General features: G+C 35.7%; 3 protein-coding genes across 9 annotated transcripts; all 3 read right to left on the bottom strand.

Moving 5' to 3' along the window:
- Positions 1 to 20: 20 nt before the first annotated feature.
- On the bottom strand, positions 21 to 5,489 carry LOC117922956 (BTB/POZ domain-containing protein At5g47800). Of its 6 annotated transcripts, none has more exons than XM_034841192.1 (8): positions 5,415 to 5,489; positions 4,892 to 5,053; positions 3,501 to 3,586; positions 2,562 to 2,687; positions 2,421 to 2,490; positions 1,761 to 2,165; positions 917 to 1,657; positions 21 to 797 (listed from the first exon to the last, which is right to left on the bottom strand). In XM_034841192.1, exons 4-8 carry the CDS (start codon positions 2,618 to 2,620, stop codon positions 285 to 287), a joined length of 1,788 nt encoding a protein of 595 aa, XP_034697083.1. In that variant the 5' UTR covers positions 2,621 to 2,687; positions 3,501 to 3,586; positions 4,892 to 5,053; positions 5,415 to 5,489; the 3' UTR covers positions 21 to 284. The 6 variants fall into 6 exon arrangements, with proteins under 6 accessions (XP_034697083.1, XP_034697084.1, XP_034697088.1 ...); XM_034841193.1 differs by having other exon boundaries at positions 4,892 to 5,019; positions 5,415 to 5,431; XM_034841197.1 differs by lacking the exon at positions 5,415 to 5,489 and having other exon boundaries at positions 1,761 to 2,159; positions 4,892 to 5,341.
- A 3,548-nt stretch (positions 5,490 to 9,037) lies between these two features.
- Positions 9,038 to 13,713, bottom strand: LOC117924254 (protein phosphatase 1 regulatory inhibitor subunit PPP1R8 homolog). Its single transcript, XM_034842846.1, has 3 exons — positions 13,561 to 13,713; positions 12,431 to 13,073; positions 9,038 to 10,298 (listed from the first exon to the last, which is right to left on the bottom strand). Exons 2-3 carry the CDS (start codon positions 12,892 to 12,894, stop codon positions 9,461 to 9,463), a joined length of 1,302 nt encoding a protein of 433 aa, XP_034698737.1. The 5' UTR covers positions 12,895 to 13,073; positions 13,561 to 13,713; the 3' UTR covers positions 9,038 to 9,460.
- Positions 13,714 to 16,011: 2,298 nt separating this feature from the next.
- On the bottom strand, positions 16,012 to 25,411 carry LOC117923656 (C2 and GRAM domain-containing protein At1g03370). 2 transcript variants are annotated; one of them, XM_034842060.1, is made up of 9 exons: positions 24,483 to 25,411; positions 22,869 to 24,125; positions 22,330 to 22,512; positions 21,874 to 22,157; positions 21,642 to 21,758; positions 18,227 to 18,489; positions 17,411 to 17,576; positions 16,804 to 17,076; positions 16,012 to 16,712 (listed from the first exon to the last, which is right to left on the bottom strand). In XM_034842060.1, the coding sequence occupies exons 1-9, from the start codon at positions 24,829 to 24,831 to the stop codon at positions 16,518 to 16,520; spliced, it is 3,087 nt and encodes a 1,028-aa protein (XP_034697951.1). In that variant the 5' UTR covers positions 24,832 to 25,411; the 3' UTR covers positions 16,012 to 16,517. The 2 variants fall into 2 exon arrangements, with proteins under 2 accessions (XP_034697951.1, XP_034697952.1); XM_034842061.1 differs by having other exon boundaries at positions 17,438 to 17,576.
- Positions 25,412 to 27,094: the final 1,683 nt, after the last annotated feature.

The raw sequence follows: 27,094 nt of genomic DNA, 5'->3' as shown, positions 1-27,094 counted from the left end.
GGAAAGTGTTATCCAGAAAAGAAAGAACACAACCCTTTGTGGATGTATCCAGTACTTCCACAGTGGGTAAAGGTCAAATAATCAATTGAATTTTTGGGCATGACAATGTTCCCCACTGAAATCACAGTGCATAAATCACAATCCATCTCTATCCTTTATTGGACAGTCCCCACAGGTAATGAGAAAATGGTTTTGGAATCAAACACTTTATGCTAGATGGTTACAGAAAAAAATAGAATTACAGTGAGTGCAGAGGGCACCATGAGATGTTTCTTCTTCGCTTACTACCTGTCTCTACCTTTGTAATGGCCATGGTCTGATGAACTCTTTCCCTGCATTGTCTTCCTTGGATTCATCTTGCTTCCTGATATTCCTTCTTCTCTGGTTTCCCTTACCTTCTCTGACTCTACTTCCCCCAGTTCTCTGCTAATTACAATGTTTCTTTCTGATTTGAGGTGTAACTTTTTGTGCTGGTCTCTTTCAGGGATGGCGGGACTTGGGGCTCTTCTGGTGCCCTCCTGTCTATTGGCTCGATCATCTGGAGGTAACTTTGGTTTACTTTGGACAGTTTCACTGAATGGTGCCTCTTGTGCCCTGGAGAGAAGCCCCCGGGGCGGCAGTTTTTGGCTGGTTGCCTTGAAACCTCTCTCTTGGTCGAAGAAGAGCACTTGCACCACTGTTCTTAATGGTAGACGTTCATTCTTCACAGCATGGGCGCATACGTCTGGGGACAGTTTCTGGCAGTCCAGAATCCGGCAAAGACGCTTCTTCTCTGCCTTGTTCAGATCAGGATGCTCCTAGTTATGTACATGGCCATATCAAAGTGAGCAGAGTAACTCAATAACCGATGATTCTTTAAGACAAGGGAACAAAAGGAATGCTTGAAGACAGGCACTCTTGGTAGGCAGTATTTTACCTTGAGAAAAATGTTGATTGCCTTATACAGGTCATCATGTTTTGGCCGTGCAATATCTGGCAGAGCTTCAGCAAGAGATATGAATTTCATCACTGGCATGTTGGCATCCTTTGCAGCCACTTGAAGGTAACAATCAATAACCTTCCCGACCTTTCTAATCGATCTCATGAACTGGCTGTCTTGAGAAGGTGCAGGGTATTGTATTCTCCATAGCACCAAGAAACTTTCAAGCACTACGGAAATCATGTCAATATCGTAACAGTACTGATCAGAAGACAAGTGAGAAGGAAGCAGCAAGTCGTCTACTGTCACCTCATCAAGTTGTAAACCACATCTCCGTATGAGTTCTGTCTTTGTCACTGGAGACGCCCCCAGATAACTTGCTGTGCTGAGGAGCCTTAGCAAGAAGTTAACTGAAACTGATCCTCGGTCTGCTGGAATCATGCTCACAATGGTCTCAAGGACTCGCCTGTTCTTCTCCACTGGTTCGTTGGCTAGAGACGCTGAACTCTCTGGAGGCCTAATCTTTGTAGTGTCTGGTAGCCAACGGCAGGCATAGACGTGCAACGCTTCACCAATCAGCTGTGGTTGCACCATATTTGTTGACCTGAGGGCAGTAACTATGAACCGAAACAGGTCTATGTCAAGGTCTGATATGTCCTCCGTCCACCAATCCCTTGGAACAGATTGGTGACGTTTTTTGTTATACCCAGGTCTGCTGTAAGTGAAGGACCAATTTACCTGCATACAATCATCAGTTTTAAGCAAAAAGATCGATTTAGCTGGAAAGATGATAGACAGTTTCTTGCTTCTCCAGTGAAGCGATGTGGCGGATTTTTCTAACCTTTGCTGGGGGGGTTAGGATTTTCTCAACAATTGAATCGATGCACCTCCTTGTGATCCCAAGATTTTCTGACCACTCAATCATCTTTCCAGTGCTCTGCAGTGCGACAACGGAGTCCTTCCACCCTTCAAGAATGCATGAATTGAAGAAAGCCTCCAGTTTCAAAACAAAGTTCCCCTTCTCAACCGATTCAGTCATCCGAAGGAACTTAGCAGCACAGAATGCTCGCACAAAGTTATGGGCGCTGAGATTAATAGTGATTCCATAGCAGAACTTAGCACACAGCTCAAAAGCATCTTCACCTCCAGGAATATCATGAAGCTCTACAGAGTCATTGTCCGAATCACCAGAATCGGTCAAGAGCCTTTGCAAGAGACCGCACTTTGGAAGAAGTGGAAACTGCAGCTAAAAGTAGCATAATTATCGACAATCCAACTGATCTTGACTGAGCCCAGATCAAATGTTTGTACAAAATGTGACCAGATGATGGTTTACTCCCTTGTAACAATTTCCATAGTTGAGATAGAAGAACCCCAATAAGAACACTTACTGTTTGTATACTATAAACAAAGTCAATTCAAAATTCCTTAATTTCAGTGCATGTGCAACAGCTCTTTTTCTACCTTTGTGGTTGGTTGGTGAGAAAATGCTAAATCATACCTTATGGAGAAGATAAGTGATGTTGTTGATTCGAATGACGAGATCGCTAGGCACATCTGAGCTCACCGTCCTGCATTCCCAAAAACAAGTACTGAGATATTAGCTTCTTTGCAGAGTCTCAGAAACATGCATTCACTCTACCTGGTAGCCTCTTCTGTATAGAAAGTGTCAGGCCTTGTGCCAAGTTTCATGAACTTCATCTTTGTGACTCCCTTTTCTTCCACCTACTACTTCATACAACTGAGACATTCCCTTTCCAATTATCCTCTGAAACAAATCCAAATTTAACACTTTGTGGATTAAGTTCAAGAAGAAACAAACAAACAAATAGAAGAAACTCCATTCAAATGTTTATTTTTCGGTTTAGTTGGAAGTAGATTTAAATGTTCAGTGGCATGCATTTAGCAATATTTTGTAAACTAGTGAAAAGGGTTTAATTGGAAATGATACTAATGGTCTTTTGATCACATAGAATCATGGCTTTTTTTTTTAATTATATTTTTGCTTATGGTTTATGTTTGACTAATTATTGGTATTAATGAAATTATGATATAGAAACTTAGTAATCAAATCTAATTTGAAGAAAAAACTTCAACCTGAAATAAGAACTTGCTCAAGCATTATTGCAAAGATGGTTACTAGAAGATATGCTTTTAGCGATAGATCGAGCATTTATATCGTGCTAATTTAACAAAAATGGTGATTAGAAATTGGTTAATGTTGAAATGAAATAGGGAAAAAAAAGAATGTGAAATCAACAGATCAGTTTTTCTGAAATAAATGTTCATTCCCCCATGAACCATCACATGGTTGGAAAACCATTTCTTTTCCTTATGGGGAAAGAGCAGAGAGAAATCTTGGAAAAGAGAAGCCAAATTCATGAAAATGGAATTGGGAGAAGGACGGAAGAAGGGAGAGGAGGATGAGGATAAGAGATCAAGATGAAACCCGAGAATTGGATGAAGAATATATCATGCAATACAGGTCGAGACAAATTACAACCATAGCCTAGTGATGCAGAATGAATAAAAGAGGAGTATGCAATTCACTAGGAAAGAGAATTGGGAAGAAGGGCCTTACCTGATCTTTGGGCCAACAAGGATCTCATCATGTTTCCTGTACAGAGCCCTACAAGCCCTTTAACACATAGGAGAAGGAATTTTCACCTACAAAAGAGAAAAAAAGAGGTGGGAGATTTCAACTTTTTGCTGTCATGCACTGTTTGGAAGATGGGAAAGATAGAGATGTTAGAAGAATATCATAGAGGTGTGTCTATGGGAGCATTGGCTCCTTCTGCTTTTAGACCTTTGCTAGATGCCATGCAAATTTGTGCCTGTGATTTGTCTGGGAGTGTCCTTAAACTAAGTGATAGAAATGCATGGATCAACAGCGATGTATCTACTTTACTGCCAGCAGCTTGTGCTTAACTAAGCATGATGTTTCAAGTCAATGTTGCCATCAGAGGACATAAAAGAAGAAAAAAAAATAGAAAATAGCAAATTTTTGAAAGAAAAGAACTTAGAAATGAAAGAAAATCTTGATGATTTTTTTAGGATACTAGAGGATTATATTCCAAGAGTGGAGAATTCGCGTTCTTAAAGGCATATCTCATTTGATCGGAGGGGATCCATATCTACGTGTATGCTTCCAAAACTTGTATTAACACGTATAGCTCGTGCCCCCTCTTGTATATGTTTTTTATCGGCAAAAAGAGATAATGTATTGTAGTTGCTGCAGTTTCCTTTATTGCTATAGGTTGGCCGAATACTAATACAGTGGTCCATGGCTCCAAGGGCAAATGGTGGTAAAGGAGAACCACAGTGCTGATATGGCACCAGTATCAAGTACTTTTCATCTGATAAAAGAAAAGCCCTAGAGGTTTTTTCTTCAAAATGGGCCAACAACAGAGGCCACAGAGGCAACTTTTTTAAAGTAGGTTCACTAGATCCCAGCACCATGAATATGAACAATCAGATACAAATGTATCCTTCAATGTCACCCTCCCTCTTCCCCAATACAGAACCAATGGGCCTTCAAACTTGGATATTCTTTGATGCCATTTAGTATGGTAGCTTATCCATTTATGTTAACATTCTCTTTTGAAATTGATATAAAGAATTCCACAATAGGCCTCTCTTTCAGAAGGGTTTTATTGTTTTCTCTTTGTCCATATTCCGTTGGAATTTTGTGTTAAAGTCCACAATAAAGTTTCTTTTATATGTTTTATCTTCTAGCAAAGTATGGCAGAATCCTTTCTCTGCATAACAGTAAGGAAAAAAAGAAAGAAAGGCATCTTGGTGTTATGGTTGGTCTGAGACGGAAAATAACAACTAAAGTGGACTTCTGCCTAACCAAAGCACATCCATTATGGAGCTATATTTTTGCTGCTATACCATGTGTATCAGAATTCGGAATCAGGGGTTTGAACTAATGGAAGAAAACTAGTGAAGAAGTAGAGGAGAGGAGCATACCGTGAAAATCTGATTGAGTTTTTTGATTCCAATCACCATTTAGGGGAGGGGAAAAGGCTGCAAATATGCCCTTCAAACTCCAAGTTGACTGCACAAATTTCAGAAAGTTGGTGTGTGGGCACTGCTTTCTGGCACATGAAGTGAAGCCCAAGAGATGAGGTCCTATATTAGAAACAAGCATATATGCATAGGTTTGTGTGAACACGAGATGAGTAGAAGATGGCAGAAATTTTTAGCAGTTTCATGCACATAGAGAGATAGAGAGAGAGAGATGGACAAAGGGTGTTAAGGCTTCTGCTATGCACTGCGGGTGGGAGATGTAGAGCTAAAGTAAAGTGAATCTCCCAAAGTCTCACCAAAGACTATTGCAGAAAGAGAAGGAGAGAGAGAGAGAGAGAGGGTGTGTGTGTGTGTGTGTGCTTGATGAGTAGGTTGGGTTTAGTCAACATAGTAATGTATCAAAAGCATATTATGATAAACTGCTTGAATAGAAAAGAAAAGGGGAGTAAAGCAGAGCAGTGACCTTCTCTTCTCTTCTTTTCTCTTCTTTTCTCTTCTTTTCTCTTATCTTTCTCTTCTTCTTCTCTACACCTCACTGCTTGAAATTGGGTGCTTTATGATTGAATTCACATAAAGCATGCAATGCAAGTGGGCTAATAGGGTGGAGAGAGTGGTGGGTAGGGCCCTGCTCGAAAGATCCCCTGTTGCATCCTCTCATCATGCTTCACCCCACTATCTAGGTATATTCTTCTTCTCTATAGGCTCTCCTTGATATTCATGTCGGCCACGTGTCTTGTCCTCTTCACCAGTCTTCTGGGTCCCTCCTCTCCTCCTTGAAAAGTCAGTAGTCTGCTCCATTTGACACAGATTGTATTGGCATCCTTGCATTTGTTGGTTGTTTTGGAGGCCACCCTCAGACAAGTATTTCTCTCTTGTCACCGTGTGTGTTGTTTCTTGGATGCATCAGTGCCTTCTAGCTCGTGTGCATTCCAAGCTTTTATGTGCATTTTCATGTCTTTGTCCCACATGATTTCTTCACTCTCCTTTCCTTCCCTCAAGGAGATGTGTGTTCCAACTCTTCATCTCCCCTTTTCTCCTCCAATTAATTCCTATATATATATATATATATAGATATATAACATTCAATTCATTCATGACAAGGCACTGATGATGATGATCTTACTGATACGATCATCGCCTAAATTAATCTTTTCCATTTGAGCCTTTGTGCTAGAAAAAAAGGTCATCAATGTAGACTCCCTCAAGAGTCAAGACCAGTTGATCATCAACTACCAACACTAGCTATGACTCATATCTGATAATCTAAATGAAGAATATCATGTCCCCGGGTCGGTCCAAAGTCCCAATTCTGACTCCATGGGACATGAACAAGGCTCTCACTATACCCTTTAAGGCCCCAAGGGGGCACCGATCTTCACCTACATGAAACATGTATATATGCCTGTTGATGGGAGAACCTTTGATGGAGGCAATGATGGAAAAATGTCCTAGTAAACCTAGATGGATCGATAATTCAATGCAGGTTAGGTGTGGCTGAGAAACAGAAGCATTTGGAAATGGAAATAGTCAAGCCCTACTCCATTGTGACGTGGACCTATATTCTAAAAAGTCCTTGAGTAATTGGTGCCTCCACATATAGCCTTCAAGGGTTGAGAGGCAGTTGACTCATATCTCATGGAGAGGGGCTCACCTCTGCAGTTGGTTCCCATTTAGTCTACACCCACCTACAGAATATATCCTCCTCTTTATGTTTCTCATGGTATACCATTCATTCTTCATCACCCTTTGATGAAGAGTGATTCTAGAAAGGCTTTTAGCTTAAAACTTTGTTTTTGTAAGAAAGCACTTCTGAACATTAAATAACACTTCTAACCCTCCTAAAATCAGCTCCCAAAATGGATTGATTGGAACACTCACTCCAGATTTGATACTTTAGACATTTTTTTATAGGGAAACCCATGGTTGGAAGCTGGAAGACTCTAGTATCCCAACTTGTACATAGCTTTTTTGCGTTTTTTATAATACTATTCTTTTCAATCAGTTTGATAAAATGATGTCAACATTCATGAATATCACTCTCAAAAGTTGTGATGATTGTTCTCAAGTATTTATTATTACCGCTTTGCTTTGATGATGAACAAGGTCAACTGAAAATTAAGCTGCATGAAAGTTTTCTGCTTTGCATCCTCTTTTCTTTTTTCTTTTTTTCTTTTTCTGATTTGTTCTCACGTCCAAAACCAGGCTTTACTTGGATTTAGAGCTCAAAACCATGGATTCATCCTGTTTAAAAGAAGAAGATAATATGGAACTTCGACTGTTGACAGAGCATTGTTTTGCTGAAGTTATACAAGATTTTGATGAATTTGAAAGCACATTTTTTTACTCCATTCTCCATTGACTCCATGGATGTGGAAGATCTCTGGATTGGGATTTTAAAGAAGGAAATCAAGACACCCAAATGATAATAAAGGGAAAGGCACAGCCAGAAGGACGGTAGGTCATAGGAAACAATGGTAATGATATTCAAACTGTGATGGAAATAAAGTATGGTGGAGGTGGTAAATGGGAGAGGATTTCTTGGACGAGGTTCCCAGGAGAAGAAGCAGATTAAGGTATTAAATGAAACTGCAGATGCTGCTTTCAAAAGGGAACAGCAGAAGCTAAAGAACAGAGTCTCTGCTGCCCAATCCTTTGCCAACAAGCAGGTAAACCATCCATCCTTTTCTGCAATTCAAAGCAATTTTTGGCTTTCATGGCCATAGTCCACTGGCCGCTGAGTCTTCCGCCAGAAACACACATCCAACTATCAGCAGTCAGAAATTTATGAGAGTTCAGAGAATTTAAAGCCATACTCTCAGATACCTCTGTGCCAAATATCATAGAGATATCCTCCAATGATGAAATCAACTCTCTAGGAGCTGTTGAATCCTCGTCACAGACCTGGGTTGGTAACAGATCCACCCATAACTAGCAATATTTTTTTAAGAGTTGAGTCAGCTCAGAACATTACACATCATTTCTAATCATCATACTAACAATCTTTCTTGTGTTAATTTATCTTTTATTAGGCTCATACCCACCAGCTGCAGTCATAAATTCATGACTTTCACAAGAGAATGAGAATGAATTTCAGAAGTTGTTGCAGGTAATTAATTATGTTTCCTTTCCCTTTGCCTTCTGGTCAAAACATCATTACCCTTTTCTCTTTATGAGAAAAAGAAAAGGGGAATGCTGCTAAACAAGTGGATCACTCAAATCCGCAAGAGATTTTGTGGCTAATCCTATGGGACAAAGTGACCCTTTATTTCAAATGAAAAGACTCAAAGTCTTATCTAATGGCTCTTTGATTAGTAAGCCTTCCTTTATTCATAATTATTTTCCTTAGAAAACCTCAAACCCAAGAACTGATTTGTTTACTTGTTCCACTTTCTGTAGTTCTTGAAAAGTAATCCACAGGTAAATTTGGCTGAAACTGGCAGCAGAGGACAATCTCTGGACCTGTATAGATCTCATGCAATACTCAATGACAAAAATTAAATATGAAAGAAGAAAAAGTATAGACATGAATAAGATTTTTGTCTAGTGATAATTCCAAATAATGACAGTTCTAAAAAAAAAACATCCCCAAGAAGAAAAAGTATAGACATGAATAAGATTTTTGTCTAGTGATAATTCCAAGTAATGACAGTTTTTAAAACCATCCCCAAGCAGATTGATATGCTTTCCAAGGATTGGTAACAGGGAGAACAGTGAGGCCAAGCTAGTATTCAGCTGGAATTGCAGGAAGGTAGCAAAACAATTATATTACCAGTGAGTGACTTCATGGATTCCAAAGATCAGGTCACACCAACTGCAATCAGAAAACCAGCCACCTGCAACTCCAGTATTAAATGAAATTACATGAAAGTTCAGGGCCACACAGAGGGGTGAAAGCAAATGTTGAAGTAGGTGAAAACTCCTTAACATAGTTCTGGGCCAACCAAAACATCCACATAACCAAAACATATGAGAAGAGAAGAGGGAGAATCATTTCTCAAACTAGAATTGTAACCTTTCCTACTTGTTGAGTCGCACCAGCCATTCAACAAGAGAGGGGAGGAAACCACAGAAAAATAGTAGAAGAGATTTTGAAATTAAAAGCTGTTATCCAACCCCAAGAAAACATATGCATATGGAGCTAGTGACCCTGAATTTCCTGGTTATTAAGAGCAGCAGAAACAGGTGATGAGATCACAACATTAAAAAAATAAACTAACCAGCTAAATGACTGCCACTACTATTATACACTTAAGTTCCATATCCTCAAAGGGAGCAAAGGTCTAACACCATGGTCTCAAGTTGTAACTGAATTGGAGGTTCATACCCTCATGCAGTGAATCCCAAAGACAGAAAAATTGATGATGAAATACAGCAAAAATCTTCCCATTTGCAACGGAAACAATATCTGTTGAAGTCCATAGAATGAAGCTTTTCAACTTTCAATCATATTGTCAAACTCACAAAAGGGGAATAATACAAGAAACCGATGAACTTTGCTGCTTAGTTCAACTAGTCGCCAAATAAATCATCATCAACATCACCATCATCATCATCATCAACAGAGCTTGAATTAGCACCAGATCTCCCACTTGATGCACTAAGAGCCTTGCCTTCAAAGTCATTGGAAATTTGTTTACCATCTGAACTGGAGGATGAATATGCCCATGAGGAACCCAACTTGCCAGAAAATGATTCTCCATAAAGATCATCATAGATGCCACTCTTTGGAGCAGTTTTCACCTTGTTCAAGACTTCTTGTAGTTTATCAGTCACACCTTTTTGTGAAACATTGTCTTCCCTCACAGACGGCTGTTCTTTCCCTTTGGGTATCACAGTGATCTGTACAAGGGATTCGTATTTCCCAACAAGACTTCCTTCTTTCACACCTACTGGACCAGGTTCAGTTTCTACATCTACACCATCTGAAACCCCAACAACTTCAACCAGCTCTCCCCCAACTTGATCCCTGAAGGCCACTCTTGCTTTCTTAATTCGCTTAGCTGCTCTCTCTGACTGAGAGATGTCATCTTTTCCACCTGATGAGCAACTTGACTCAATGGATTTTGGCAGTAAATCTGATTTGCTCAAACCATAACGATTTAGAGTTGTGTTATAAGCCAAAACAGCTTCTTCATCAGAAGGATCAGGGGGTGGCGGTAGATTAACTTCTGAGGGTAATGGAGGTGGAGGGAAAAGAGCTTCATTATTCTTTCTCAATATATAACTCCTTGTGGACGCAGCAAACCGCAGAGATTGTCCCACCTCAAGCTCAACAGGTGTTTCTTTGGTCAACCGCTCATTGGCAACAAATGTTCCATGTGCAGAACCCAAATCAATTACATATATGCTGTAAAAGGGAGAAAACTTTGTAAATACTACGATGGTTTGCAGAAGAACCATTTTAACTTTGGAAAGCAAAACAAAAATGAATGGAAATCATCTTTATGCCTTTGCAAGTAGAAAAAACATATGGGAATATGCATTGTAGAAAACAGTGAGCTTAGTTCACCCCTAAAGCCCCTCAAAATCCTGATCAATTTGTACGTAGATCACCATCATTGACCATAATTCTGAACCAGGTTAAGCCTCAAATGTTTTTCTTTTTTTATAGGTAAATATGAGTTTGTATTAGTAATGCCTAGAAGCGACGAAAAAAAGTACACACGAAGTATACAAACAACGCCCAAGAGCTAGGCAAAAAGAAAGACAAAAACCTTTCACCCAGATAGACAAAAGCCACTCTATAAAATCAATCACGGACAAAGAATGATCCTCTAAATACACCCTACCCCAATTCACAAAAATGTACAAAAAAAAAAAAAGGTTTTAAAGCTTGGTCAGGTCGTTCCGTGTCATTGAACACTCTCTCATTTCTTTCCTTCCATAAGGTCCACATTAAACAAAAGGGGCCAGCCCTCCAAGCCTTGTCCTTTCTCTTACTCACAAAAGCACCATGACAACCAATCAAATTCCTTTTGATTGAGGAGTGCAGAACCCACTGCACATCAAATAAGGAGAAGAGCAAGCTCCATAGCATTGTAGCCTTCTTACAAAATAAGATCAAGTGGTCACTGGTTTCCTCTTCCACTTTACACAAGTAACACCTATTCGGCATATTCCAGCCCCTTCTTTTGAGCTGATCAATGGTTAAGATTCTGTTCCAAGATGCTTCCCAAGTGAAAAAGCTTACCCTCATTAGAGCCCAAGACCTCCAAATCATACTCCAAGGAAATGGGTCACTAGAGGCTCTTGAGAAGGAGCCGTAGAGTGATCTAATAGAAAAGGAGCCATTCTTGCTATTCTTCTAGCTCAAGACATCTTCCACATCTCTATTCAAAACCAAATGATGCAATTTCCAGAACAAGCCCTCCACCTCTTTCATTTCCCAATCATTAAAGTGTCTTGAAAACAGAGGATTTCACCTACCCACCTCCCCGCCCTCCTCCCAAGCATCAAACACCCACTCATCCTTGTTAGGTTAAGCCTCAAATGTGTAACACTCTGAACATCATGCTACATATTCTAAAAGACATTCATGACTCGTGTCAGACAGCTCACAGCTTAAAAGGTGCGGTTGGCCCCTGTAAATTGGTGTTGGTTGCACAAAAGTGGGAGTTGGAGAAACCCGATCCTCATTCATTAGAGAAAGGAGTTCCAGTTGTGTTACTCTGCAATTGCTTTATTCAGGATTATTTCGGTTTTGCACTATTGAGTTAAATGAGACACTGCTTGATTGAAAGGTTTAGTTTGGGGTCAGACATGCTTGAGAGCCAGGAAACTAGCCCGTTAATGCTTGTTTTCAGTTTTCTGAAAAGAGAGGAATTTCTTTGAAGGTGGGGAACATTCTGCATTTGGAGGTAAAACACATTTTCCTAAAATCTTTATTTGCTTAGTCTCAAGAACCATTGGGCTTGATTGTGTATATTTCTTAGGTTTCCTTAATGCTTTAGTTGTGGATAAGGCTTGATGGTGTATCTTTCTTAAATGCTTTAGCTATTTCTATCGTTTTCCTTTTCTTTGGTGCCCTTTTTATTCTTCCTGTGTACTTGCGGTTGGGCCCCTATTTCAGGAGGGATTAATTAAAACATATCATTATTTTCCTATTAAGGAAAAAAAAAAAATCTCTTTTTACCTTATGACCTTTTCTTTTCTTTGTTTCTTTTTTCTGAGATCTCTTACCTCTGATGTAAAGAACTTTACATTGAACAACCAGCAATAAACATGCAAACTTGACAACCAGAATTTTAAATATAGCACATAAGAAAGTATCACTCAACCAAGCAAGCTATTACCATTCTTCTTCTTCTTAGTATTTTTAGGTTTGTTTATCGGTATATTATACTAAATAATTTCTTCTTGTAACAAGTCAATCACAACATATTTGAACCAAGAAAAAAACTATAATTGGATTTAAATCAATATAACACATCACAAAAGTATGGTAGAATATTTAAATAACAATCAAGAAAGGGATCTAACCTTCCATTCTTGTGAGGAATGACAGCAGCATGCTGTCGTGAAACAGACTGATGATCAAGCACAAAATCACAACTAGCAAACTGCCTCCCAAATATATTCCTCCGCTTGTCAAGATTAATCCGATCAAGGACCTCACCATCCTTCAAAACCTCAAGATAATACACCCCTGGTCGAGGCTCAATGGCCCAGTCGGGAGGCAGCCAAGTAGATTGGCCCCCTCCCAGCTGAGTCACTTGCTGAGCCGGCACTGCTGATGGTGCCACATCAGCTCCTATGGGTTTCAGAGCCACATTGTTCTGGGGCTGATACTGGGATTTCTGATGTTGCGAGTGTGAATATCCAACAGAGGGATGAGCAACTGCTGTTGGAGCAGCAGGTTGGCTAGTTTTGGAATTTACAGTAACTGAAAATGGCTCCAAAGATTGAGCTTTCTTAAATCTATCAAGACCCGTTCTCCCATACATTTTCCTTCCTGTATCTTCAAAAAAAACTAACACCCGCAATTCAACAGAGTTCACAGATAACAGGACCACAATGCCTTATTCCCTCCAAATAAGTAACCAGGCCTGATATCATCTCTGCATCTGTTCTATCCACCATACTCCTCAAGTAAATGCTGCATACAAATCTTCCATCCAAAACCCTAAATTCAATATGCAAAATATCAACCAACGTAGCTTGAACCCTCAACCATAGAAGCTTAACAAAAATGCATAAACAATCCAAACATACTAAAAGAAAAATAGCCAAATCCCAGATACTTCTTTAGCAAATCGCACATAAGAAAATTTAAAAGAAAATGGAAAAAAAAAAAAACAAACAAACCAATGAAACCTGATTTCTCTATCAGAAATTCCCAATACGCCCACCCGGGGAAAACCCAGTGAATTCCTAGTAAACTAAACTGAGCTCAATAGTCAAATAAAAATATTGGCATATTCAATTTTTTCCAGCGTTTTATCGGCAACCAAACAGAGAAATAATGGGACCATTGGCGATTATTGACGCAACCCATAAAATAACTATGAATTTCAGAATTAGATTGATGAGATTAATAGCAGAAAGTAACAGAGAGAAAAAAACGAAAAATACCTAAACCAGAAATTTAGGGGGGGGAAGGATAAACGTACCAGTGAAGATATGGAACATTAGGGCTTTGAGAAAGTTGAAAATGATATGGGTTTAGCTTCAAAGGAACAAATCCTTGAGAAAAAAAGAGGGTTTGAGATAGAAATCGAACTGGGTTTGGGTGAGTGCAGAAGAAGAGAGAAGCCTCCTACGCATTTGGGCTCTGCTTATTCATATACGCTCTTTTTTTTGTTTTTTGTTTTTTGTTTTTTTTTTTTCTCTTTACAAAATCATGGCAACCAATCAGATTTTAAATCAAATTCAAATTCAGCTGATAAATTAATTTTGTTAATTTTGATATTATTAGAAATTGATAGAAAGGCAAATTTCTTATGATTTAGAATTGATTGAGGAAATGAGTGAAGTGTAATTTTGATTAAGTTTTAATATTTTAAAAAATAGATTAATTGTAATTATTTTTTTAATAAAATATAATTATTCAAGATACCATTAAAAAATTATATGGATATGGTGGTTTAGTTCCAAAAAATTATTAATAACATAGAAAAATTGTTAATCCTATGTTTGGTTTTCGAAAAATTCAAATAAAAAATATGAAGAAAAAAATAAAAAAAATAAAACTATATTTAAAGTTAAAAAATTATTTTTTAGGTTATCTCCAACTTATTTAACTTATTTTTTATTTACTATATAAATATTAAATAATTTAAAATATATATTTGTCACTAATTTTAATGGTATTTGATTTTCTTTTGTCTATTATATAATAAATCAAATATGAAATAAAAAACCATTTTATTTAATTTTTCATTTGTTTTATATTTTTCTAGAATCAAATATAAGAAAATAAATCTTTTCATATTTGATTTATCATGGAAAATACGAAAAAAAAAAATTAAAATTAATTATAAATTTGTATATTTTTTAATTATTTACCGATGAAAAATAAATTAAATGAATGGATTGTTTACTTTTAAGAAAGAAGAAGAAAAATGATTTAACTTCAAACCTATTTTTTTTCTTTCTTTTTATTTTTACTTTGTATGGATATTTTTATTGTGTATGATTAATAACTGTGAAATAAAGCTAAATTAATTAACATATAAGAGGGAGATGAATTGGAAGATTAAAACTTTTTCCAAAACAATTCAAATTAAGCAATAATTAAATAAATAAAAAATCCATTGAACCGCTTTGGCAGGTTTGGGAGGACCTTATTTGGTTGAGCCAAAACTAGCCCAAAAACTTCTCTCTTTTTTTGGTCCAAAGCTTCCTAACCCATAGGCGACCAATTTAAAAACCTTTGTAAATTAATTTTGAAAAAATTTAGCCTAGGGTTTTGATGCGCGAGTTGTATTCATTCAATTGTGAATATTTAAGGTCATTTTTATAAAAAAAAAAAAAAAAAAACAACGTATATATGAATGCATGTAAAACAATTTAATCACAAGTACACTCAAAAGATTCATCTTACACAATTTCTGAAATAATACTTGTTTTTTTAAGGTTCCATTTCTTCTCATCCTCTAAACCTCTTTTAGGTGAACTCGAGGTTCCATGTTAGTTCACTTAACCATGTTTTTGTTACTATCAAAACATAATTATGAGAACTTTTGGGCTAATAATACCTTATATTTTTAACAATGTTTGCAAACTATGCTTTAGAAAAAAAAACAATGATTTTTGTTGGTTTTAAAATTTTTATAAACTTTAAATTTCAATATAAATCACATTTTTAAGATCATTGCCTACTTGAGCTATGATTGTAAGTAAGATAATTAAAAATACCTACACATTTTCAATACTTTCACTTCTTAAAGAATGAGAATTTTAAGGTTATGTTTAGTTCTAGAAAAGTACAAAAAAAAAAAAAACATTAAGGTTGTGTTTAGTTCCCGAGGAGTTTGAGGAAAAATTTGAAAGGAAAAAAAAAATAAAAAGGAAATAAAAAATATACTTAAAATTAATAAATTATTTTTATATTCTACTTCACACTCATTTCACTTATTTTAACTCTTTCTTATAAAGTTAAATACTTTAAAAATGTATAAATTTTTTTTATTAATTTTAATTATATTTAACTATTTTTACTATTTTTCATAGTAAAACTAAATATGAAAAAATTATTTTCTCATATTTTTTTATTTCTTTAATACTTTAAATGAATCAAATATAATTTGAGAAAAATAATTTTCTCATATTTAATTACCTTATGAAAACTATAAAAAAAAAAAATCAAATATAATAAAACTTAAGTAAAAACTTATGTATTTTTTAATTATTTTATATTAACATATCAAAATAATTTATTAACTTTAAATCTATTTTATATTTTTTCTATTTTTCATCTCTATTTTCTTTCCCTTACATTTTTCCTCAAATTTTTAGACAACCAAATATAGCCACATTTTTTTTTTCTTTTTCTTACCTTCTCCTTTACTTTCTTCCATTATTTCTTTTGTTTTCTTTCCTACAAATCAAGATCTAAATGGAACCCGAAGTAACGAGGCATATATAAAATAGTTGCATGATACATATATTTTAGCAAACATTTGAACAGATTTCTGGCAGTGGCATACCAACTGACCACAAAGTAGTAGACTGGTTTTCGATTAGACCTATAAAAGAACATATGCTTCCACAGATACACATATATATCAAGATTGCAACCATTGTGAGACCCACCCAGAGAAGGGTTTTTGATCTCGCCACTGGTATAGAAAGAATCAAATCAAGGGGAGATGGGTTTGGATCCAGACTCCAAAGCCCCTAGTAGAGGACCCGCCAGCGGATACGTCGGCCTGAGATGAAGACTGAGTTGGAAACTTGGAATTGATTGACACAAACTATATGCTACAACAACTACACAAACCCGAGGTTAGAAGGTGTGGCAAAATCATGTCATGAAGTAACTCATATCTGCATAATGTGAGGCAGCCTCAGATCAGTTCTCTCCGACTATGTTTGTGAAGTTGACAGACTGATGCAGCAGAACCATCTACTTTCCAGTTAAAAATTCCTTTTCAACTTCACCCACCATCAACTTCAGCCGGTCTTGCAGATTTGAGTGGATGTTCTTTGAGATCCTTTTTTGATGTCTTGTGCCTTTCAGCCATGCAATTCCAAAATATACTCGGATAAGACATGCCTCACCTTTTGATGGTGCATGTTCAATTTGATATCTAAAATGAAGCTGCAATGATGAAAAAGATGTTGGTGAGTTATGAGCAGAAAAGCATTCGAATCAAAAGTATATACCAGGTATTTATAGTTGGAGCTCATACATTGAAATGGTCACCAAGTGGAACCCCATGGAGAGTCAGGACTTCTTCAATAACCCAACCATTTCTATCAGGAAGGAGAGATCTTTGCTGGGTACTCACTGCTTCTCCTCTATAACGGGAAACACACTTATCAAATTTGTAGCAAATTTGCCTCACATATATACCGTCCTTATCCAACTCCCATGGAGTTAAAGAGTAGTTAAGACAACCTGCTTTCTGCATAACCCTATATTCCAATTCACCCCCACCAAATAACTCCACGCAGAAATTTGCCTGAAGTGAAGTGGACAATAATATAATTCTCTTTGTCAGATGTTGATAGATGCATTCCATAATATGCAAACTGAAACAAACATATATAAATTTGTGTACATGAATGTGTGGCATGCCAACATCCCCACGTATACAGAGGGAACACATCCCAAAGTGTTACATCATCAAGAAGTGCTATATGCAAGGTTTGATGGAGAATGGTGGATCTCTTCAACTGAGGAGTTTAGATAGATGGGACCCATGAATCAACGGATCCTCACAGAAGCATATGTATGTCTGCCATACAATCCACACATATACATGTGGGGGAAGAAAGAGAGAGAGAGAGACTCACAGGAAGAGAAAGAACAGAACTATAAACCTCTGGCATGCAGACGTCTTCAAGCCCCAAAAAGGATCCAGTCTCTTCAGTTTGAAGGCTTTTGGATTCGGACTCTTCAACTATCCGCACCTTCTGCTCAGGACTCAAGGATCTTGCCTTCCATAAAGCCATAATTGTCCTACGTTCAGCATGCATGACAAGTTCGGTCAAAAGTAGTACTGTTACCATTTTTATCTTTTTCTTTCTACTTAATGCATCCTTCACTGATAGGGGCTTCAAATTCCAATCCATTATTATTTCACTACTCTTACCAATTAAGCATGCATCAATTGGTACTTGAACCTATTTTGATTATTTCAAGATGATTCTGACACCAGTTAATATTTTTAAGGCATTCATTGCAGCATGTGTGATTGTGTATGTGAGAGAAAGAGGCCTAAAAATAAATGTTTTAACATGGGTATATCCCAATCCTTTATAGACATTGCTTATAATATGTTTGTGAGGTTTTGGGTGATTGCGGATACTCAGAAGGTCAGTAATGATTCATTTTCCAGAACTGTAGTCGACAACAATGGGAGATGCCATAGTATGGATTTGTCTAAATGATGATGTTAACCTGAACAAAGCAATCAAACTTGTTTCTTCAAGTGTTTCAGTTCTCCGTTGAAAATGCAATTTTTGAAAACTGAATTATCCAGGCTTTCTGTTTTGGACTAACCATTCAAATAATAATTTTAAGAAATAAAATAAAAGGAATTAATAGAAACCAGGAAAATCTCAATGCAATAGGAAAAGGTGGTGGTATTCTATCATGTTGTCAATTACCTTTGTGCTACATTGAAAGAGACAAAAGAGTGGAAATGGAACTTCAGCCTCCCTTGTGCATCCTGTGATTTTGCGCCATGCCTTGCATCCATACCTCTGCCTTTCCGGAGTGTCATGACAATGATTGGACTGCCCATCGATGACAACGTAGCAGTTTCAAATTGAATGTCATCTATGTCCTCCCAGAGGAAAAAGAACTTTGTTTTATGGCCAAATAAATTTGCATGGAACCCAATTATTCTTGCAGACATAAACAACCGTCCCTGCATGAGAACAAGTGAGGTCAAATGTAAAGAGCATTCAATATTTAAACCTGTAAGAGGGCAAAAATATCCATATCTAATTTCTCCAAAGACAGCTTTAAGGAAGAAAATAGGTAAAAGAAAAACTGCATGATCATTAACCCTCCATTTGGTTCTCAGGGAGAAAGAAGTGAAAGAACAATGTTTTCTGTTAGCCTAAGCTTTGGTTAAGCGTGATAAACAAGAGGATTTCCTTGGAGCAATCAAGAAAAAGTTACATGGAGCTAAAGAGGAAACCAAGAAAAATATATCATCAAGATCAAGGAGATCAAAGTGCAATTTGAGAAGGTCTTTCAAAATTTTGGCTCAAGGTGCACTCAAAACACACTCACAATATGATGTTTAACGCAAGGTCATTCCAAGCTCATAAATGAGAGTTAAGAAGCCTTTATATAGGAATTGGAGGCAAACTAGTTGTTGGTCCGGTCAACCACCAATTCAACCACCTTGCTAGTCGTTATACAACTAATGCATTTGCAAGTGACCGTTGGAAGACAAAGCTACACAACCGGTCAGCCACCCTATTGAATTGGTAAATTTCTACAACTCACTAACATGTACTAACTTGAGAAACATTCCATGAGGGCACTACCATTCAACCGTCCGATTGACCACATGGTTGACCCCTCTTGGTTTTTAACTCATTTTGCTCTATTTTTCAAGTCTTTAAGGCCCTTGATAAAATTTGTGTTTGAAAACCTTTTTAAGTTGAGAGAAACGTCAAGACCATCCAGTTTTCAAAATTTTTGAGATGGATACTTTAAAATAATATTTTCCATTAAAAGTTTGGTTAGGTCATCTAAAGTAATATTACGAGAGCTTAGAAAAATTTGAATGCATGCATGTCATCCTAATTTAGTGTACCCACAATCTTACAAACAAATATCCTAAAGATAAACTTGAGGAACCTTCTTGAAGCGCGCTTTTAAATCCTGGTATTTATTCTATTTTCTCATCAAGCAAAGATTAAGGATTTTTGAAGTGTGGCTATGTAAAGAAATTGATAAATCATTTTGATGAAATAGTATGTTAGAAATGAGGCTAGGTTAGTAGACCAAGGTTTGAATCGAAAAGAAGATATAGTCTATGAAGGAAACCTTGCTTCTAAAATTGTCTTGAAACTATTGAAATGGTTCATGTTTTTGCATGAAATAAAGACTTTTTTAAGATCTTATCTCATGGATGCAAAAGTGTATTTTTATGACAGTAAATATGTTGGAAAACCTCCCATCCCTTTATTTTTTTCAGATCATGTACTCAAATTGAAAAATGTTATTTCTAAGTTTAAAGCAAGCTCCAAGAGCTTAGTATAAAAGGTTGAGCAAATTATTTCTTGGAAATGGATTTCAAATGAAAAAAAGGGAGAAGTAGTAAAAATGATTTCAAATTGCATATTTTTCTTGTGATATTGATAAAACATTTATTGTTCAAATTTATCTAAATGGCATCTTTTTAGGATCTAGTAATGTCTCCTTTATCATTATGCTTACTTGAGTCTTTTTGTTGATGATACAAAGGGGAAGGAAGAGTATGAGGTTGCTATATTGGAAAAGAAGTGTTTTAACCATGATATGTTAGCAATCATAACAATGTTGATGTCATGAACTAAAATGATCATACACATGCAAGCATCTTCATATTTTCTCGATTGCTTAGTGCCCTTTATGTTGTTTTTACTAATTATATTATTTTTTAGCACTCTTAATATACTTCTAAAAGTTCTTAGACTTGAAATCATTTAAATCAAAAAGAGCATATATCGAGGGGGAGGTTTTATCATCATAAAAAAGGAGGAGATTATTAGAAAAAGGTTTGGTTAATCCCATGTTTTGATGATAACAAAACAAGGTTTGGACTTAATGGTTTATATTAAATGTGATAGGCAAGAAGATTTCCTCAAAGCAATAAAAAAAGGCTACAAGGACCAATCAAGATTAAGGGGATCAAGGTGTGCTTCAAGAAGGTTCACCAAGTTTATCTTTAGAATATTTTTATGTAAGATTATAGTTAAACTAAATAGGAGGACATGTAGGCATTTCATTTTTTCCTAAGCACTCCTAATATTATTTTAGATGGACTTAATCAAACTTTTCATGAGAAATATCATTTTGAAGTATTTATCTCAAAAGTTTTGAAAATTGGATGCTCTTGAAGTCTCTCCGAACTAAATAAGGTTTTCAATCACAAACTTTATCAAGGATCTTACAAACTTTGTGCTAAAACTTGAAAAATATAGCAAAAGGAAACAAGGACCAAGGGCAATAGTCAACCATACAATCGACCGATAATGCCCTCATGGGGTGCAAGTGCTTCCCAAGTTGATCCATAGTAGTGAGTTGTGGAGGCTTTCGACTGGTTGTGTAGCTCCACCTGCCAATAATGGCTAGTTGCCTTTAATGGCTAGTTTGTCTCCAATTGCTATATAAAGGCTTCTTAAAGCTCATTTATGATCTTGGAATGACCATATACTGAATACTATTTAGTGCAAAAGTACTTTTGAGTGTAACTTGGGCCAAAATCTTGCATAATCATTTAGTGCACCATTAATCCTAGTTTCATTTGTATTCCTTAAGCTAAAAGTATAAACTAGGAATTTGATTCAATAAATTTATTTGTTGTATTCTTGTGAGAAAAGAATCTAAGTGTGATGTATCATATAGGAATTCTCAAGTGAGGAATATCACTTGAAGAATTGTTAAAGAGTGAGGTAACTCTTGAGGATTGTTAGAGGTCCCTTGCAACCAAGAATCTAAATGTAAAGTTTGAAGGCTTGATTTAGAAGCCTTGGTATAGTGGAACCTCGAGCTTGGGATTAAAGAGAGGAGTGGATTATTGCTTGAATTGTCACTTGCATTCATACTGGTAAAAATTGTAAAAAGTGACTCACTAAATTCAATTGTAAAATGTAACCATCAACCAATTCAAACCACCCCACCCCTTTGGGTGATTACCTTAGGTTGGATTAGTATAAACCTAACATTTTCCCTCATTTTCTTGAGAATTAAATGATCTTAAAAGTTTCATCATATTGAGAATTAAATTGTTAAATAAGAGCAAAGCTCCCATTTTGAGCATTCCAATATAAGATAGCATAACATTAAATGAAACAACACCTGCATGGGCATTTTGCGTTTCAAGTGACAAGTAAAATCATTGATGAGAAATTCCTCTGGTGGAAGTCCAAAGAGTTTCTGAAATGCCGAATTTGTTTGAGGAGACCTCAAGTTTATCTGCATACAATGTCATCAGGAAATAATGAGCAAGTAAATCAGACAAGAAAGTCAGAACACATAAACATAGTCCCCTCACAAAGTGAATTTAAGACCATAAAAGCTAGTCATTTACCTTCTTCCCCACCTCCTTCTCCATCTTAGTTAGATACTCCCTGACAACATTGTTACCTCTGGTATTGTTCAAGAAGATTCTTAAGTGTAGCTTAGACTGACACGCCTGGGCCAACTTTCCCTGAAGAGGAATCCAAACATCAGCTAGATCTGACAAGTTGGTTTTCACAAAGTTGATTTCAGCATGGCCCAGTGATGTAGCTTCATCAAAAGGTCCATCAAAATCCAAAACTTCCACATCCAGCATAGATGGAGGCTCATCCATTGCATCAAATTCAAATATCTCTGCAAGCCCAAGACGGTTCCAACAACAAAATCAATCAAACAAAATGCTCACAATATATATAAGATAAAATTTATCAAGTTTATTATCTAGCTGTTCTAAACCAATAAAAATGCAGCCCCAAATGACATACTGAGAATATATAAAGTAAGCATAGAATGTGATGAAATTCACCATTCCACAGAGGGTCAGATTTCTGAAACTTAATTGAGCTGGTTCTAGTTTTTCCGTTAGTAGTAAAAACCACATATGGATCAGAGAATCCACTTGAGTCAACAGCTGCTAAATTACTGCCTTCAATCAAGGCAACAGTTAGCAGCCACCCATCTCCTTGTGCTTTGACTCCATGATCACTGCCTAAAATTGAAAACAATTAAAAGAGTCAAATTTTTAAACCAACAAAAAGAAAAAACCAATAAAATAACAGATTTGAGAAAATAATATGGCAATATTTTTTTTATGGAAGTTGATCCAGACCAAGCCAATTCAAACCATGGTGACTTCTATTAAAGAAAAAGACTATCATTAAAAAAATAAAATGCAGAAGCACCCAAGGAAAAAGGAAAAAGCATGCACCTTTCCAGCAGAAATCAGGATGCATGAAAAGAACAGGCATTGTGTGTCGATTAGCACCAATTAAATTTAGAAAGTCAGCCAGTTCATTCCCCACATTGTTAGTCATAGACTAACAACTATTGAACTAGGAATATTACCTTTTTGTGCTCTGGCCTGCATGAACCGTGCTATCATCTTCAGCACTCGCTCACCTTGAATAACCAGGAGGATGCACACAATCACTTCACCAATTGAATCTGGCAAGTCTAGCCCAACAAACTCAAGTCCTTGAATTGGGCTAGGCGTGGCAATCCAGATGTGGGTAGACACATATAATACTGCAAAAATTGTGGAAACCACAGTAATGTTCACAAAATACTGAACTGCCAGCTTCCAGTCTGACTGGGGCTCCGCTTGCAATGAAGCCAAAACCTGTTCCTTGTTGGACCCCGCATCCTTTGGATCAACTGGCTTAACATTCTGAGCTAATAAATTTTCATACTGAGCGTAACTGTCTTTCAGGCCCTGCCTAGCTCCACCCTCTATCATACTTTTCATCATAGTGTTCTGACTAAAGTTCATCCGCCAGGATATTACCAACCGCGAAGATTGTTCTCCTGATGGCATCTCTGGCCCAGGTGTTATGCAGTATAGCACCTCCACCTTAAAAGTGCTTCCATACATAACATCTGGAGTGCTTACACTAGCTAAAACAGCAAAAACCTTCCCATCAGCTTTTAGATAAGTTTGATCCTCTGTGGCTTTCACAGCTTTTATTAATTTACTTGCAGCCTTAATGTAAGTAACCACTCTTTTCAAGCTATCACCACCATTCTCAAATACCCAAGGTCCTTGTTGCAGCTCTGTTGTTCCTTGCAGGTCTGCTAAAGCTCTGGGAAAATTCGAATCAGGTGCAAAGAGCAAGGAATTAAGTTCTGAGGATGCAACCACATACAACTGGTCTAGAAGTACTCCTCCTGGTAAATTGCTCAGACATTCATTTCCTTGATCTGTCGATTCCATTCTTTTCATTGACTCTTCAAAATTGCAAGAAGAGGATTGCTCCTCCAGCTTGTTCTCATAAACCTCAGGTATGGAAGTTTCAGATAGCTCTGATGAGTCAATGCTTCCACCAGAGGTGCAGGATGCCAGATCCCCATTTTTAACAAAAATTTGAGCAATTCGACCTGCAATGGTTTTTTGAGCATTTAACTTCTCTTCCTTGGAGCCAATATCTTCCATTCTCATCCCAGAAGGCATTGGAGAAGACGACCTTGAGCTTCCATTGAAAGACCTTGAAGGAGATTCAATTGTAACATCTGGATGCTTCCTCAAGGGTGGTACATGGTCATCATCAGAATGCAAGGGCATGAATCCACTGTTTTGAGAAAAAAATATATCGAGAAGAATTTCACCTATGAAAAACAAAGTTAAAGCTTCAATCAGTAAAATATAAATCACTTCAAGCATTTTTAGAGCAACAATCACAAATGGGGATTGACAATACATCATACAACTTGAGTTCTAAGATCAAAAAAGGGAAGCAAATCTCATTTTGGCAGGAAAATCACAACTGGGTATTGACATTAATCCATGAAACTGAAGTCGTAGCATCAAACAGGCAAGCATACCACAATTAATGTTTATTAATATCATATCACAAGAATCCAATTTAAGAATAAAGACAGAAATGATCTATTAAATGCAAGAGAAACAGAAAGCAGCCCAATTACATGTAACACTAAATTATTCAAAAATTTACAATATCATACCACAATCCCTGCTCCTGGACTTCTTACTCTTGGGATGCAGGCTATACCAGGTAGTGCCCAGAGACTTAACCTCAGCGTCAAAAACCCGGGAAACTGGGACTCTCAATTGGCCAACGAAATCATCATTAAAGTACTTATCCTCATCCAAAACAGACACAACAAGATCTTCACTCAAGTCCTCAACCCAGAAACTGAATTCTTCATCCCATGATGGATTTAAGCTCTTCTTCACCACTTTAGTCCTGAACCTGTTCCTTCCCAACTGCAACCTCACGTATGGATCACTCAACCCGTTTAGATCCATTGCAGGTAGATTTCTTGCTTCAATTACCCTAACCACAAGCTTCATTTTTAGAAGCTGTTATCCAAAAACTCCCTTTGTTTTGTTGTTTCCCTCAACAATCAAAAAACCAACATTCAAAAGTAGAATATTCTTGCTACAAAAACCTCCCAATTATGATAGAAAGCAAAGCCATTGCAGAAGTGGAAGAAAGACGACAATAATCCGTTATAATCATGAAGAAAGAACATACATGATACAACATTTCGCAGACACTCAAACGTGAGGCCAAAAACGAAGCTGAATTTCAAAAATTCAAAACACCCAGCTTCCAGACTAAGAAACCCAAAATTCCATCCTTCGATTGGAGCTTAAAAAACCTAGATGGGCCTCGTCTGACGAGGCAAGAAAAGGGATTCAACGACCAATTTTAGAACCAAAAAGAAAAAACGGTATCAAAAACAGAAAAATATCTGAGAAAGGAACAGAAAAATGCGAGACAAAATTGGAAAAAGGCGTAATCAGAGCGAAATTTGGGAAATGGGAATTGGATTTGAGAACACAGTCGTTACCCTAGAGGGATAGAGAGTTTTGAGCTTGAAAGCAAAGAGACTTTTCTCTCTCCCTTTCCACATTACAAGTTGGAACAGCCAGTAACATAGTTTAGGACCTTTTGACTTTTTTTCCCGGATTTGGTTTGATTATCGAACTCTCCAAAATTCATAAAATATTTTCTCCATTGGGACTTAAGACTTTCTCACCCGTCAGAAAATCTTTAAGAGTTTCTTTGCGATCATGATTTTTTATCAATCTAGAACGTTGAAAATAAATAAAAAATCATTGGATTCACACCTCATTTTCATTTTCTTTAATTTCATTCAATTTATATATTTTTAATTAAATTATTTACCAACTAAGAAGGTAGTTAAGATGTTTAAGACGTTAATTAAGTAGATAAGATGATATTAACAATGCCTGAATATTAAAAATTATGATAAATTATTATTAATTTAGTGTCAAAGGCTTCTTAAATCTTATTTCAATACATTTTAAAAAAACCCAAGGATATTAACATTAAATTGGGATAAATTTTTATTTTTTATTTAATTTATAAACTAAAGTTAAAGAAAACATTTTTAAAAATACTTTCTAAAAATTAATTATTAATTATTTTCAAAAACCAAATCTATTTAAGAATTTATTATAAAATAAGTTTATTTATTTACTTTTTTAAAAAATACTATGTATTTATATATGATATAAAGTTGTTAAATATTTTCTTTTCTTTTTTTCAATTACTACCCAAAACATTATAAAAATAAATAAATTCTTAAAAAACTATTTTTTTTACCAAAAGCTTATAATGTATTTTCTAAATTATCTAATTATTTTTTATTTTTAAAAATACAAAACTATTTTAAAAACAACTTTAAATAAAACACAATTTTTAAAGGGGTAATATTAACAAATAAAAATTTTATTACATGTAAAATAGTTTTTTTATTTAAAAATTTTAGGTGGTATTTGTTTTTTTACTTTTTACGAAAAGTAATTTGTTTTTTAAATTTAGATATTTTTTTTTTATTTTCTCATAATTTATTATAAATTTTTTATTAAATAAAAAATTAAAATATCTAATTTTTTTAAATAAAAAATAAAATATTAATTTTTTCTTATTATTTAATATTTAATATAAATAAAATACTAGAAAGATAAATAATCTAATATTTAATTTTATTAAATATTAAAATTTTATTTAAAATTAAAGTAAAAAGTCAAACATCCCCTTAATTTAAGTAAGAGCTTTTAGAAAATTAAATATTAAAATTTTATTTAAAATTAAAGTAAAAAGTCAAACATCCCCTTAGTTTAAGTAAGAGCTTTTAAAACTAATTGGCATGAAAATATAAAATATAAAATATAAAATAAAATAAACAATCTTTTTATTGGAATAAACTATAAAGGTGAAAGCTACCCACATTCATGGTTGTAGCTAAAGATCAGATTCATGATTCATCATTAGAAGTTTGCTTCTTTTACTCTTTTCTCTCGATACACACATCAAACGTGCTGCCAAAGTTAGTATTATCATTCTATCCAGCATATACGATAATAATTCCTCTGTTGACTAACTAATGGTATATAATAATTCTTTGCCCTAACAATTTTCAAGCAATGCTTGGTCAATGTAAAACACCTAAAGCCCATTCTTGTTGCCCAAAAGCGACCTTTTCTTCTATTTTTAATTTAAATTAGAATAAATGATATTATAAAAAAAAACTTTGTTAAATATAAAATAGTTTTTATATAAACTAAAATAAGAATTCACAGA

This window comes from Vitis riparia, chromosome 10 (genome assembly GCF_004353265.1).
Source record: "Vitis riparia cultivar Riparia Gloire de Montpellier isolate 1030 chromosome 10, EGFV_Vit.rip_1.0, whole genome shotgun sequence".
Lineage (NCBI taxonomy): Eukaryota > Viridiplantae > Streptophyta > Magnoliopsida > Vitales > Vitaceae > Vitis > Vitis riparia.
The sequence above is the reverse complement of the archived record's forward strand: the minus strand, read 5'-3'. Positions and strand labels throughout refer to the sequence as shown.

What these genes read in the sequence shown, in the direction of transcription:
- LOC117922956 (XM_034841192.1), bottom strand. Translation starts at nt 2,620, where the DNA reads ATGAAGTTCATGAAACTTGGCACAAGGCCTGACACTTTCTATACAGAA. An exon ending in TCCTAACCCCCCCAGCAAAG is followed by an intron (nt 1,658 to 1,760) that starts GTTAGAAAAATC and finishes GATTGTATGCAG; the next exon opens with GTAAATTGGTCCTTCACTTA. An exon ending in CAATCAACATTTTTCTCAAG is followed by an intron (nt 798 to 916) that starts GTAAAATACTGC and finishes GTACATAACTAG; the next exon opens with GAGCATCCTGATCTGAACAA.
- LOC117924254 (XM_034842846.1), bottom strand. Translation starts at nt 12,894, where the DNA reads ATGTATGGGAGAACGGGTCTTGATAGATTTAAGAAAGCTCAATCTTTG. An exon ending in ATTCCTCACAAGAATGGAAG is followed by an intron (nt 10,299 to 12,430) that starts GTTAGATCCCTT and finishes TCCCTTTTACAG; the next exon opens with CATATATGTAATTGATTTGG.
- LOC117923656 (XM_034842060.1), bottom strand. Translation starts at nt 24,831, where the DNA reads ATGAAGCTTGTGGTTAGGGTAATTGAAGCAAGAAATCTACCTGCAATG. An exon ending in TCTTTCAATGTAGCACAAAG is followed by an intron (nt 17,577 to 18,226) that starts GTAATTGACAAC and finishes TGCTGAACGTAG; the next exon opens with GACAATTATGGCTTTATGGA. An exon ending in CACTTGGTGACCATTTCAAT is followed by an intron (nt 16,713 to 16,803) that starts GTATGAGCTCCA and finishes TCATCATTGCAG; the next exon opens with CTTCATTTTAGATATCAAAT.